The following is a 14,816-nucleotide window of genomic DNA, read 5'->3' as shown; positions in this document are numbered from 1 at the left end:
CTCTTCTCCACACACACCTGAAAGGTGTCAATTCCCACTCCAGACCCAGCCAAGAGAGCATGGGGGTGGGGTGTGCAGGGACACTCATAGGAAAGAGATGGAGGGGGCATGGGGACACGAGGGGGAGGGGACATGGGAATCCAAGGGAGTCTGGGAGTACAGTGAGCTATGGGGGGATCTAGGGGTAGAGTGAATCAGGGGGTACAGTGAAGTGAACCCCCAGGATACAAAGAAATGAGGGGAGTTGAATCTATGCACACGGGGTGAAATGGATGTGACCCTCTGGCGAACCCTATTGCGACTGATACTGGCAAGTGGGTGCGAGTGAGCAGACAGCTAAGGGCCAAAGCAGGGGTCTGGAAAAGCACAGACACCCATGACCCTGTTAAGAATCAGGATCATAATCACGATCACGATCATCCTGTTGTTGGGCAAGCAGGCACCAGTAACGGCTCCTTCTTCCTAGCCCTGAGATTTTAAAAGAGCCATATTCAAGGCTCTTTCAGGGCTAGGAGAATGAGACCTATCATTGTCACTGGTATTTGGCATATTGAGTACCACACGGGAAGTTTGCCAGACTCTGCCGAATGGGCAGGATACTTTCAATATCATAAAAAAAAAAAGAAAGAATCAGGATCATGCGCAGTCACAAGAGCCCTGCTCTGCGCGGCCGCGTGTCCCCCCTCCCCTCCTGACACAGACACGCAAGACCGTGGGGTCCCCCCTCCCCTCCCGACACAGACACGCAAGACCGCGGGGTCCTCCTCCCCTCCCCGACACAGACGCGCGGCCACGGAGTCTCCCCTCTTCGACAGACACGGGTGGCCGCAGGGATCCTCTCCGCGACACAGGCCACGGGGTCCTCCCTCCCCTCCCGACACAGACACGGGCGGCCGCGGGTCCTCCTCCCCTCACCGACACAGAAACGCGCGCCGCGGGGTCCCCCTCCCCCGACAGAGCCGCGCGGCCGCGGCACGCACTTCCGGGGGCGGGCCTGCGCCGCCCGGGGTGGGTGGGGGAGGACACGGGGCCGCGAGCTCATTGGTCAGACCGGGCCCCGGAAGTGGCGCGCGGCGGGCCCGCCCCCGGAAGTGGCTCGCGGCAGGCCCCGCCCCCGGAAGCAGAGCCGCGCGGAGCCGCCCGGACCCGCTGGTGCAGCCCGCCCGCGCCGCAAGCCCAGCCCGCCTGGCATATGGCCTCGTACCCGTACCGCCCGGGCCCTGGGGCCGGCCCCGCGGCCGCCGCACTGCCCGACCAGAGCTTTCTATGGAACGTCTTCCAGAGGTGAGCCCCGCGCGCCCTTCCGACCCCTCCGAGCCGGCCTCCGCGGCCCCACCCTGCGGAGTCCGAGGGTCCCGGCTGGCGGGCGGGGCGCCCTTGGCCGCGCCGGTGGCCGCAGAACCCGCCCTCGCCCTCACCCTCGGGTGAGTGAGTGAGCGCAGCTGGTGACTCACGGTCGGGCGCAGAGGTCGGGCTCGCCCGCCCGTTGCAGAGGAAGAGGCAGGGAGGGGCGAGGAAAGCGACCTCCAGGGTCGTGGACGGGAAGGAAGTTGATGCACCTAAGCAGTGCTGTCCCCGCAGAGTGGACAAGGACAGGAGTGGTGTCATCTCGGACAACGAGCTCCAGCAGGCCCTGTCTAACGGTGAGTGCTGGTGGCTGGAGGGAGGCTGAGGGGCTTCGTCGCCCACAGCGGATGCACCTGGTCTCTCAGGTAAGGCCGTCGGGGGCCCTCTGGAAGGTGGTCACAGCTCCAGAGGTGCTGGTGAATACGGGACAAGTCGGAGGGACAGCGGTGGTGCTGGTGGGGGACGGTGGCAGTGGGGACAGCAGTGGGACTGGTGGAGGGGACAGGGGTGGGGACAGTTGTGGTGCTGGTGAGGGGACAGTGGTGATGGGCTCAGTGGCAGTGCTTTGGATGTGCCTCTTGGTGCTGGCCGGCTCTGGAGAACCATGTACCTCATGTGGGGCTCTGCAGCATTCAGGGGAGTGGTCAGTGTTTGAGGGCTGTGCTCACCCCCTAATCCAGATCTGGAGAAACCGAGGTCTTCACTCGAGTATCGAACAGAAGAAGATGTTTCATGCACATTGTCCTTGGGGAATTGAGTCCACCACTCCTGCTGTGCCCTCTGGCTCTGCCCTGACCCTTATTGGTCCCGTACATTTTCCATTCGCATCTCTAGGGCTTGGGTTACACTCTGGGACTTGGAGACAGGGCTAGCTGCTGTCCAGTTAACTGCAGCGTGGCTTCAGACTTTCTCTTGTTTTTGGTTTTGGGGCCACGCCTGCTGGTGCTAGGGATTGGACTCATGTTGGCTGCATGCAGGGCAAGCACCCTCCCAGTTTTAGTAACCTCTCTGACCCCTGGTGACCTGGATGGGTGGTGTATGCCTAGCATCAAACAGGTTGGCTGTGTGCCGTATTCCACGCTCACTCAGCGAGGGTCCAGGTGGAGTTTCACAGCATTCTACTGAGTACCCACTGTGATTCTTCTCCCGGGGTTTCCGCCCAACTGGAGTGAGCGTCCAGCCTCAGTGAGCTCCAGCCACTGTGCAGCATACTCAGCGCCTGGGTCTGGCTCCCTTGTCTAGGACTGTGACCTGGCCATAGACGTGGCCTTTCTGGCTCTGCCCCACAGTCAGAGGAGGTGAGTGGAGGGAGTGTGAGGTGTGGAGTATGAGTGCAACACACAGGCGGGCTGGGCGGCAGGCTCAGCAGTGGTTTCTCAGCCCTGTGCCAGTGTGGGTAGGTATCCGTCACTGTACACATGGCTGCCCACACTTACTGCCCTTCAGCGGGCACTGCTGCAGAGCCTGGGCTCAGGCTCTTGCCCAGGGTGGCTGCTACCTTAGTTCTGCTGACACCCAGGCGGGTGGGACTCTGCTTTCACAGAGTATGCCCTGCCTCAGCTGCTGGAGAAGCCTGTAGGGTCTCCATGTCCACCTTCTCTGTTCTCTGCCCTGCTGGCCAGGCCCAGGCTAATGAGGTGTCAGCTCACCTTTCAGGCATGGTCTCTTGGAAACTGTCCCTCAAGGCAGGATTCAGTGCTGACCCTCCAGAGCAGCCTGAGGGAGGTGCCTGTCTCCTGGGCTGCCTCATAATATTTGTGGCAAGCTCCCTTGATGCCTCTCTGCTTTGTCTCTTAAAGCCCTGAGGCCTTCAACCAACTTTACTGTTTCAGTGAAGTGTAAAATATTTGAATTTGCTACTTTCTAGTAGTGAGAATGGGGGGAGGGGTGTTGGGCCACACCTGTTGGAGCTCAGGAGTGATCCTGGATGGAGCCAGATGACCGTGTGGTGATTGGAACTCAGGTGGGCTACACAAAGCCCTGTCCGCTGCCCTGTCTCTCCACACCGAGATGTTTCAGCCTCTTTCCACCACCCAGAGCAGGGTCGATTCCCACAGCCCTGCCTGTTCTGCAGAGGCAGATTTGGAACTAGTGCCTGTGACTAGTGTGCACAGCTTGTGCTTGTGCTCTTGGCCTCTGGGGCTGTGCCTGCGGTCCCTGGGATAGACACACAGAGCCCCTCAGGGACCCCACTACCGGCCCCGACACAGATGCACCGAGCCCCGCAGGGACCCCACTCCCAACCCCAATACAGACTCACGGAGCCCCTCCGCTCCTATTAGATCTGGCGCACCTATGTGCTCCCCATGGCCCCTGAGCCCAAGCTCCTAACATACTGCTCACAGCGCTGCCCTTTCCAGGGTGTTCACTGCCCGGGCCCGGTCTCAGTTTCCTCCTTCCCTGATCTCTCTATCCATTTTTCTGACTTCTCTGGCTACCTTCTGCTACCCGGGGTTAGCAGGTGAATGACTGTCAACTCACAGAACCGTGGTCACTGGTGGCTGTGTCCATTCTCCTCTGTATCCATTCTCCTTACTCTCCTGCATCTCTGTTACCGATAACTGTGCCTGAAGTGATTCTCATTGGTACTCCCTGAGTTTCTGTTCCACATGTGGGTTTTGGGCTGTTTCAGAGAGTTGGTTCATTGTTCATTACTGGTCGGAAAACTCAGACTGTAGAACAGCCAGGCTGTCCCTTGAGTGAGTCTGTGACAGTGCTCTTTGAGAGACAGTTCTCTGGAGCGGCCCTTATGGCTATTACAGTGAGTCCGTTGTCAGTGCTGGCTCATGGGGAGGCTGTGGTTAGTGGTGTGCAGGGCACAGAGCAGGCTCTGTCTGCCATGTCTGACTTGAGCTGGAACCGCCTCGTTTCATAGTGTGCCTTGGAATCACCTACTGGGAAGCGTCTTCTGTGCCTTTTGCAAGTTTGCCTTTACATGGCTTGGATGTAACAAACTAGACTTTTTGCTAAAAGACCTGGGGTGTGAGTTGGGAAGAATGGCCACACTTAGCCCAGAAGCCACCCCGGCTCTGTGCTCAGGGGACCCTGTGCATGCCAGGATTTGAAACCTGAGTTTTCCCCACAGCTGCAGGCTAGAAAACACTTGAACCTTTGTGCTGTTGCTCTGGTCCCTCAGAAGGATAGTTTCACAGCAGAGACTAGTGGCCACTTGAAGACATACTTGGCCTGGAGGTGTAGGCCTGATAGTTCTGCTTTTTGAGCATATCCAGGTGTGGTTCCTCCCCCCCCCCAAAAAAAAAGGGCAAATTTTCTTTACTGATTCTCAGAAATCAACAAGTTTCTCTCCTGATTTGCCTCCCTGCTGTGTGCATCTCTATGCCCAGGTTGTGTAAAAGTTGCTGGAGAAAGTTTCAGGCATACTGGAAGGGACTCAGCTTGTCACGTTTGTGCTTTCCGGAAACTTGTATAGATTGCACAAGTTTTTGGGCAGATTATAGGCTGCTCAGTTTCTTTGGGAGGGGATTTGGGGTTCATCCTCTGTTGGGCTTGGTTTCTCTTGCCGGATGCAGGTGCTGCTGCCCTAGACCCTGCTCTGCATGCTTGTAGCCTCGCTGGCAGTCTGCTGCCGCCCTTTCTGCAGCAGCGCCTTCCCAGCCCATCTGCAGGGTCCCTCACAGACTGTTCACTAGGGCTGCTTCCTTGTTTACTTTGGGTGTGGGGCCACTTTCACACCTGGATTTGAGCCTGTGCTCGCAAGCTGACTCCGACCTAGACATGACTTGAACTTTTTCTACCTGTGACTCATTTTGACCTGAAAACTCTTTACGTGAACCTCAACTATAGGAGTACACAGTGGGAATACAAATAAACCGTTTCTTTTACCAAATAATAAATTTCTTTTACAGTGACGCCACATTCAGTTATACAGACTGCATTGGACTGAGACCCATATTAAGACAGAGGTGTCTGGTGTGTGACAGATGTGCCATTAGCTGTGCCCTGAGCACACACAGCGGCATGGTTGTGAGCTACAGGATGGGCGTTGTTGGTCTTCAGAGGCTTTGGAGGGGCTGCATCCCCTCTCCTAGTGTGAGGAAGATACCTACTGCACCCCCAGAGGCCAGAGCCCTGAAGGGGGTCCCACGCGGCCCATCCAAATCTCACAGAAAAGCTGTGGAGGCTGGGCCCCAGGTTGGAGGCATTGTGGTAGGCCGTCAGCCCATCATGTGGAAAAGTGTGGTTGTTTCCACCAGGTTTCAGGGAGCTAGTGTTCCAGCTCTCTGGGTGCCATTAACTCGTGCTCATATACACAGGCTAGTTTTTTTTGCTTTTTGTGTTTATGGGTCACACCAGGTGATGCTCAGGGCTTACTCCTGGCTCTACACTCAGGAGTTACTCCTGACAGGACTTGGGGGACCATATGGGAAGCTGAGGATCAAATTGGGTCGGCTGTGTGCAAGGCGAGCATCCTATCCACCTCACCTGCCTCCTATTTTGGAGTACAGGATAGTATTTTCGTTTTCATTTCATTTCATCATCCTGTTATTCGTCGATTGCCTCGAGCAGGCCCCAGTAACGTCTCTTTCATCCTAGTCCTGAGATTATATTCAAGGCTCTTTAGGAGAATGAGACTCATCATTGTTACTGGTATTCGGCATATTTGGTACGCCACAGGGAGTTTACCAGACTCTGCCCTGTGGGTAGGCTACATTCGATAGCCTGCAAGTTTGTCCAAAGTAGGAATGAGATAATAAGATGTCATAAAAAAGATGTCCTGATAAGATGTCGCGCAGCCGCAAATGCGGCCGCGCGGTTCCGGGAGCTGGATTTTATAGTCTCTGAGTCTTGGCCGTTGATGGGATTACACGGTGCCAGGGGGCCAGGTGGTGGGTGTGACCCCCGCCTACTGGAATTTGGAGGATCTGGGTGGAGGATGCTCGACTCCAATCCGAGTAGGCTTGGAGATCTCGGCCCCGGAACCCGCGTGGATTTGTCCCTCTGCTAGTACCTTCATGTGTGCGGAGAGTGGTCTCAGCATGGTGGTAGCTGGTCCTGGAGGTCGTCGGCTGCTGGAGCCCTGGTCGGGGCGGGGAGGAAAGCTCAACCTGCTCCCCTCCAAGGGGCCCCGGCGAGGAACAGCCAGGCGCGGGGGTTAGGAGACTGCACTGTTCTCGTCCGGGAGCTGGGTTTTATAGTCTCTGAATCTTGGCCGTTGATGGGATTACAGGGGGCCAGGTGGATAGTATAGAGAAAGAAAACTTAAAAAACTGAGGACAGCTCTGCTGCCAGGGTATGGAGAGAGTTCCCCTGTAAAAGGGTGGTCTAGTTCCTGGTGTTCTTTGTGAATTGAGCCTTCTGCCCACTGAATTCAGGGCTGTTCCTGAGATCTGCATGCTATCTCAGTGCTCTTCAAGGCCTTGGTGCTGTCCCCTGGTGGTACTGGAGGAGAACTGCCCAGGGTCAGCATGTGCTTCTGTCGTCTGGTTCTTGGAGATGAAGTGGTCCAGGCCCAGACCGGCCAGGAGCGCCTGGGATGGTGCTGTGAGTGGGTTTGGTATTGGGCTGACCCATGTTCGTGGGCACAAAGTCGCCTTTCAGCAGCTCCTTCAGCTACCGGTTGGCATGGCCTCTGGCCTTCCAGAGATAGGCATGAATATGAGACCCATGGCAGGCTCAGGCACTGACCACAGCTGCTGACGCAGATGTTGCTGTTGAATCCTGCCGTGTCCCAGCCTTACGACAGGCCTGAAGCTTGGGTGTTTGATGGCAGCCAGGCCACAGGCTTGCAGAGCCTGAGACTAGCATGGCTCATGCCCAGCACTGCCAAAACTCTGAGCCCAGAGTGTCGTGTGAGTCCCACATGAGTGAGTACTACACCTTTTCTGTTTCCTGGTGGTACCGGCCCTGTCTACTCTCTTGCGAACAGTGTGGCTGGCTCTGCTCTCTTACATCCACAGATGCTTCTCTGGCCCAGTTCAGTGGTACAGGAGGGAAAGAGGCAGAGGGAGAGCACAAACCTCACATCTGTCCCAGGGTGCAGGTGTGCAGGGCCTCAGATGCTACCCCGACGCCCAGAGAATGGGAGGGCAGAGCAGATTTGGTCTGTGTTCAGAACTTCCTTTATGCTTGTCTTTATGCAGATTCCAGTCATGCTTTTCCCCAGCCCGTGTGTCCGTCACTCTACTGCCAGGAGCTGCCAGTCAGACCTGGCGTGCTGGCAGGCTCAGGGGCTGGGGCAGAGGGAACCACGGAGGAAGCACAGAGTTGTGCTTGTGAGCACAGAGGCTCAACTCACATGGCTCCTGAGAAACGTTTTTCTTGTTTGTTTCTGGGCCACACCCAGCAGTGCTCACACCCAGCAGGGCCACACAGAGTAAGTGCTCAGGACTTGTTCTAGGCTCTGTGCTCAGGGATCACTCCTGGTGGTGTTTGGGGATCATATATGGTCCTGGGTTTGAACTGGATTGACTGTATGTAAAGCAAGTGTCCTCCCCGCTGTGGAAGCGTTTCTATTACCTGAGACAGAGAAGTGAGGTGAAGCTCTTGTCTTTGGTGAGATCACGTCGTGGGCTGAAAGTAGCTAGTCAGAGAGCCTGGGCTCATGGGTGTGAGCTAGGTGCCCCAGAACTGAAATCTTTCATGCATGGAAGGAAGAAAATGGGTGTTCCTATCAAATGGGGCTTCCAAGAAACACCTTCTTAATCCACATAAGAGGAGTTCCTCCCTGGCCCTACAGACAGATCCTTCTTAGTTTCAAGGGTCCTTCAAGTTTCAGAGGGTCCAGCAACTCCTGTGCACACACGAACCCCAAAAATGCCCCCGCCCCTGGAGGTGAGGGCCAGGAGTGTCCTCCGATATCACAGGGTGTTGGAGTGGAGAGGCAGGAGTGTCCTCTGGTGTCATGGTGCGTAGGGAGGGCAGGAGTGTTCCCTGGTGTCACAGGGTGTCGGAGGTGCAGGAGTGTCCCTTCCTGGGCCTTCTCTTAGACCAGAAAGCAAGAGTCCTGAAACGTCGTCCTGCTCACTTGAGTCCCTGTCTTTGCAGGCACGTGGACGCCATTCAACCCCGTGACTGTGAGGTCCATCATATGTAAGTAGAGGCACAAGTGACGGGCTTGCTGCTACCCTGTCCATGTGGACAGGGTGGGACCCTGTTCCCTGCTAACCCACCTCATGAGGGGCCCAGGGGTGCTGGTGTGTGCTGTGACCATGCCCTGCCTCTTCCCGTGCTCTTGTCTCAGCCATGTTCGATCGAGAAAACAAGGCCGGCGTGAACTTCAGCGAGTTCACAGGTGTCTGGAAGTACATCACGGACTGGCAGAACGTTTTCCGCACCTACGACCGGGACAACTCTGGCATGATCGACAAGAATGAGCTCAAGCAAGCACTGTCAGGTTTCGGTAACCCACCTTTCTTGCTTGTGTAGCATATTTCATTTTGGAGCCCAGCTGCCTTTCAAGCCATCTGAAACCAGTTTGTCTTGTTTTGTAACTTAGTGTGTATAAAACATTTGCTTGCATCAGGCAGGTTTTTTACATCATGAAGCGTCTATTTGACATGAAGACTTTTATGCAGATTTTCATCCAAAATGAGATAAGGGCTATACAAGTGTGTGTTTTCTGTGGAGTGCTTCTGCGGAGTGGTGTGATGTCCCAGCCCATTGAGAATGTGGCTTCCCAGACCATTTAAATGAATCCTGGGGTGAAAGGGGAGGGGCAGCTCCTGCCAAGTGCTTCTGTGAGGTGCAGGCAACACAGATGCCCGTTCTCAATGCCATGAGACCTGAGTGTGTGCTGTAGGGTGCAGACATAGACATAGCACACTTCCAGAGGAGTCAGTCAGAGGCCTCTCACAGCACTTGTTTGTGAGGAAGCATCATTTTCACTCACAAAGGAAGACGGGAGTGCAGGCACATTCAAATACCGCCCACATCCTGATTTGTTGGGGATGACATAACCCTGAAGTGTCTGGCCTAGAAGATGCTTTTTGTGCCTTGATTTCCAGGGAAAGCTTGAGGGGCCTTAAGACCATGTAGACACATATACCTGAGCACTTTTCTCCTCTCACCCTGCTTTGGGCCTGTACCCTGCATCCATTCCCCCTCCTATCCCCCCTCCCCCCGCATTTCTCACCCAAGGAATGTGGACACAGGTTCAGACAGGCCCTGACTCTGCAGGGAGTTCTGTCTCCATGGTGTGGATCAGGCCTAGGTACCAGGTCAACTCCAGCTCTCTGAGGTAGACTCAGTAGTAGCTGACCCACTTTGCTTGGAGTGATAGGTACTGGGTTGGGGTCTTGTAGGAAGGGGTCAGTGGGCAGACAGTAGCCTCCTAAGAGAGTGGTCAGAGAGGAGGGTGGAGGCTGCCCACCAGAGAGGACCATGGAGCAGGGACCCTGCAGTGTCCAGGATGCCCTACGTTGGACAGACTCTCAGTCTGGCCCCTTGTGCTTGTCTCTGCGCTATGCCTTGACTTTACTCTGGACCTCGGTATCCTCCTCTTCCTGACGGGAGCCGGGGTTAGACGATGCTGGCTGCTCTGGTGGTGAGAGCATGCGGCACATTTGTCCCCACTGCCTGTCCCTGGCTCATCTCCTTCTTTTTGTTTCTTGTGGCCTTACTAAGCATGAGGGCAATTGCAGCTGGAGGTCAGGGCCTGTGTGTGCCATGACATCTGTCCTTTCCCAGTCTTTCCCCTCCCTCCCTCTTGCTGTGCCCCGTGCTCTGCTCTCAGCCCAGGCCTCTGTCTGTCCATGGGACCCTGTGAGTGAGGATCTGAGGCTGCTCAGATTGTGTTGTCTTTGCGGGCTGGGTTGGCTTGCAGGAAGGGACCTTGGGTTGGGATTACAGATACCCAGGACACCTGGTCACTCTGGAAGGTGCTCTTCGTGTGTGCATGTTTGAAGTGACTAAAAAAGTGCTGGTGTGGGGACTGAACGTGATAGGAGGTTCCATGTCCTTGCCAGAAGCCCAACAAAGCCTGAAACGGTAACAGTCTTTTTTCTGAATAAGGAGACCTCACAGCATCAGGTAGTGGGGCAGTGGGGGAGGGAGCCAGGACTCTGGTAGCGCAGTCCCCCCTGGCTCTGACCTTGCTATGAATCTGTTCATGCCCTCCACGGGTTAGAATGGAAGCAGCGAGCCCTTGTGACATGGCCGTGATCAGTGCCTGAAGTGTGACCTGTTGGGAGTCTGCTCCTTAAGGCTTGTTTTGTAGTCCAGGGGCCTTCAGGATCCTTTCTATGGTGTTGCCACACTAGTGGTCAGCACTCGTGGTATTCTGCTCCGCTGCCTGAGAAGTGGGTTCACCTGCACATCTTCGTGCCCCCAATTTCTCCTGCTGCCCCAGGCATGAGCAGTGCAGGTGTCCAGCTGAAAGAGCTGCAGGGAATGGCCGCTCTCCTGGACCTCCTTTATTGTTTATTTCCTCTTTCAGGGTACCGGCTCTCTGACCAGTTTCACGACATTCTCATTCGAAAGTTCGACAGGCAAGGACGGGGCCAGATTGCCTTCGATGACTTCATCCAGGGCTGCATCGTCCTGCAGGTAATGGGAGACTCCAGAGAGTTGAGTTGCAGAACTGGAATGGGCGAGCTATGAAAGTGGACACAAGGACCTCCTTTCTGGAATCTGTGGTTTAGTAGCATTAGATGAATAAGATGAGTTTCTGGTCACCTGGTCCCTGGTGAAGTAATGGTTCTCATTCCCCTTGGGAATACTCACGAGCAGACCATTGTAAAGAGAAAGAGCATTTGCTCCAGGCTGTGACCAGCTATTTTTGTGGTAAATAATCTGCAGTTTTCACTGCATTTCCATCCGAAACTGGGTCACTCCATTGTGACCTTCATGCCTGCCTTCCTCAGCAGGCTTCCCTGTGGGGCCAATGAGGTCAGTCCTGGCCATGGGTGGCTGTGCTCTGTCCTTCTGGATATCCTATCTTTTTCTTTTCCCTAGAGGTGACCTGCCCAAGACACCCCCCAAAGGCGGAGGCAGCAGCCTTGTTCTCACCAAGGCCTTCATCCCTGTGTATGGGCAGAGGCTCAAGTTTCTTAATCAAGCCTTAGAAACGTGTGGTGCTGGTGTGTTGCGAATCCATTTGAAAATGCAGTGCAGAATTGCTGGCTGGTACACACAGGTGCTTATTACCTGCAAGCCTGGCTGCAGTGAGGGTCAGGCACCCTCCCTCTTACCCTGAGGCAGGCTCCATGGAGGAGTAGAACCTACCTCTGAAATTGCCCCACTTCAATAGAAGGTGGGGTCTCGTACACTACACAACTCTCTGAAAGATGTGGACAGCCCAAAGCTTGTACATGTAATTTGGGAGGCTGGAGTGCGTGTCTGGGATGCATGGGGCCCCAGACTCAACCCTGGCATCACTAAAGTGTTCTGGAGCTCTCTGAGCACTGGAAACCATCACACAGCCTGATTAAGTATTGCCACCCAGGCCTCGGCAGCAGGAGGGAGACACCACTCGCCCCACCCCCAACCATATGTAGTTTGGGATTTGGGAAATGCTGCACAACGAGGCAGCGAAGTCTCTGCTGCTGAAAGCCTGGGCAGGGCTTGTGTGTCTGTGTGGGTAGCACATTCAGCAGCCCTGCTGGGACCTGTGAAGGTGCCAGGTGGCCACTGCACAGCTGCCCCCGAGTCACTGTCAGGCAGAGGGTCCCTGGAGGGAGACATCTGCTTCCCCCATCCCAGAAATTTGACTTCTCTAAGCAACTAAGTTCCCCAGCTATGCCAGTTGCTGGTGGGAGTGGGACTCCAGTTTGGGAGATCCTGTTCTGTCTGTACCCCACTGGATTTTCAGTGGCCATGTGTATGCCCGTAGCCCCACAGTGACTCCTGGTCCCACCCAATTTTTGAGAGTGGCCTGCAGCTCCCATGGAGGTGGCAGAACAGCATAGGTAATCAAGCTTCCCCCCGGAGCTGCCTGCCTACTGCTGCTGGATATATTGGGGGAACTCAGCCCTGACAGTGTTCAGGGCTGACTCTTGGCTCTGTGATCAGGAATCACTCCTCGTGGGGCTCAGGGAACCATAATAAGTGCGAGGGATAAACCTGGAGTTGGTTGCGTATGAGGCAAGCAAGGCGAGCTCTCTCGGACCCCAGTGCTGGTAGGTTTTACAGTTAGTCTCACAGTGTCTCTTGTTTATGATGAGAATGTGAGAACTGTCCCCACCATTGGGACCCTTTACTCTCAGTTTTTTAGTGAAGAGCATGTGGAGACAGTCTCCTCCGTCAGACCCTTTATTATCCACTGTTCAGTGAGGAGCATGAAGAGATTGTCCCCTCTGTCGGAACTCTATTGTCAGCTGTCCCCACTGCTCAGCAAGGAGTAGTGTAGCCGACGGTCCCTGAAGAGGGATGACTGGGCTCAGTGAGGTCACCATGGACCTGGGTGCTAACCCTCTGCTCTCCTGAAAACTGGTGTTGGTCAGAATTCTCAGAGGCTTCCAGAGTGGGCTAGCCTGGCATCAGTCAGCCCTAACCAGGTCATCTTGCCTCTGAGCCAGTCAGGCACACTGGCCCTTCTGTACTCCAGCTGAGGGTCTGGCCTCCCTGGCCTGGCTACCCATGAGAACGCCTTAGCTTGGGAGGGGAGGCCCAGGATCAGCAGCAGGGCATGGCCCCCCAGGACCCAGGGCTGCACACAGTCCAGGGGGATGAGCCTTCATCCCTCTTCCTGCCCTTTTTCCTGACTCTTATTTGTGTCCCACCAGACCCATGTCCTTCTTGGGGAAAAACTTGGTGGACACTGTTTGGTGGGCCCCTGAGTTGAGGGTGTGGAGCCTTGAATCATTTTGAGATTGGGTTCTAATTGTCTTTTTCCAAATAGATCTGTTCTTTGAGTTTAACAAATACGGAGCACTGACTGTCTTGTTTCTTCAGAGGCTGACAGATATATTCAGACGCTACGACACAGACCAGGATGGCTGGATCCAGGTGTCATACGAACAGTATCTCTCCATGGTCTTCAGCATCGTGTAACACCGGCCTCACACATAGCAGCATGATTTATTGAAAAAGACTGGAAATGCCAAATCTCTTCCATATAACAGAGCAGAAAACGGATGCAGTTAGATGCTGTTATTCTTCCTTTAGATTTTATATGATTGATATCCGGGGACCCAATTGTACATATGTGGATAAGCTGATTGTTTTTGCAATTTGAATAGTTCTATTATTATTCAGATACAAACTTGGTTTGTGACTTTTAATAGTGCCATGAGGTAAGAGGTAATAATGTTCAAGTATTCTGCATGCTCAGAAATCATCATGTGCTTTTTAGATGATCTCTCCTGGAGCCCAGACACTCAGTGGCCGTGGGGACTTGCACACTTTCATGTGCCTTACTTTTTTAAAGGGGCCATTGTGTTTGCATATGCACTGTCACAATAAAGCTGATGTGCCCCGGGTCTCGGAGTCTCAGACATTCAAAATGGCCCCGACGGGTCCTCAGCATGCCCTCAGATGTGAAGAGCTCTGTCCTCCCCTTGATGTGCTTCCCCAGAGTTGGGGCTGGATCTCGTAAGGGTATTCAGGTTCTAGCTAACAGTGATCTGAAAATGGGCCTGGGACCCATGTCTGTGTATATGAGGGACTATATGTGCCTGAGTATGCTTGAGAGAAAGTGCAAGTGAGGGTGAGCCTAACTACGTGCAAATGAGAGTATGTGCAAGTATGCCTAAAAATGAGTGTGTTTGCCTGAGTGTGCATGTGAGGGAGTATGTATGCCTGAGCGTGCACGTGAAGGAGTGTGTGTGCTTAAGTGTATATGTGAGGGAGTGAGTGTGCATGTGAACAGCTGCGTGAGTATGTGAGGGAGTGTGTGTTTCTGAGTGTGCATGTGAGCTAATGTGCATGTCTGAGTGTGCATACGAGGGAATGTGTGTATCTCAGTGTACATGTAAGGGAATCTGTGCAATACTGGATTAGGGAGAGACCGCCCCCAGACAGATACTCTGGGAGTCCAACCCATGGCTGCCTCTTAAGACCTGAATATCAGTATCTGAAAGGATAAATGGATATTGGGCAAGGTGGTATTATCTGTCCAAGTGATGCAAAGTACATCCACATGGTCATACAGCCATCTGCCCTCTGTCTCCTGAGCAATTTCATCTCCCCTTGCCGAAAACTCAGTCCCCATTCCGTAGTGTCCTCACACTCCAGAACCTCTGTCCACTTCTCTGTGCATTGGAGCAGGTCACTTGTCTGTTGGGATATTTCCTGAGCATTGTCCTCAGGTTTATCTTGTACCAAAATTTCCCTCTTAACGCTGGTGCTATTCCATCGTGCATTTATGCCTGGCTTTGTTTCTTTCTTGTCCATCAATGGCATTTCACTGTGCTGATGCTCAGAAGTGACATACTGGACTCCAGGATTTCAGGACCTGCCTTATTGCTCCCTAGTATCAGAACAAATTCAGCATAATGCATACCATTTTCTCTCCTGTTCTCAGTCCTTGCCACCTTCCTGGGGGTGCCATGACTCTCGTCCTCTTGTTAGTG

General features: G+C 54.3%; 1 protein-coding gene across 2 annotated transcripts; it reads left to right on the top strand.

The window, feature by feature from the left end:
- The first annotated feature begins 1,138 nt into the window (after nt 1-1,138).
- PDCD6 (programmed cell death 6) lies at nt 1,139-13,724 on the top strand. 2 transcript variants are annotated; one of them, XM_056135151.1, is made up of 6 exons: nt 1,139-1,284; nt 1,582-1,643; nt 8,353-8,397; nt 8,549-8,701; nt 10,742-10,851; nt 13,198-13,724. In XM_056135151.1, the coding sequence occupies exons 1-6, from the start codon at nt 1,193-1,195 to the stop codon at nt 13,294-13,296; spliced, it is 561 nt and encodes a 186-aa protein (XP_055991126.1). In that variant the 5' UTR covers nt 1,139-1,192; the 3' UTR covers nt 13,297-13,724. The 2 variants fall into 2 exon arrangements, with proteins under 2 accessions (XP_055991126.1, XP_055991125.1); XM_056135150.1 differs by having other exon boundaries at nt 8,549-8,707.
- The last annotated feature ends 1,092 nt before the right edge of the window (nt 13,725-14,816 follow it).

The sequence above is a fragment of the Sorex fumeus genome, unplaced genomic scaffold (genome assembly GCF_029834395.1).
Source record: "Sorex fumeus unplaced genomic scaffold, SorFum_2.1 ptg000110l, whole genome shotgun sequence".
Lineage (NCBI taxonomy): Eukaryota > Metazoa > Chordata > Mammalia > Eulipotyphla > Soricidae > Sorex > Sorex fumeus.
The sequence above is the reverse complement of the archived record's forward strand: the minus strand, read 5'-3'. Positions and strand labels throughout refer to the sequence as shown.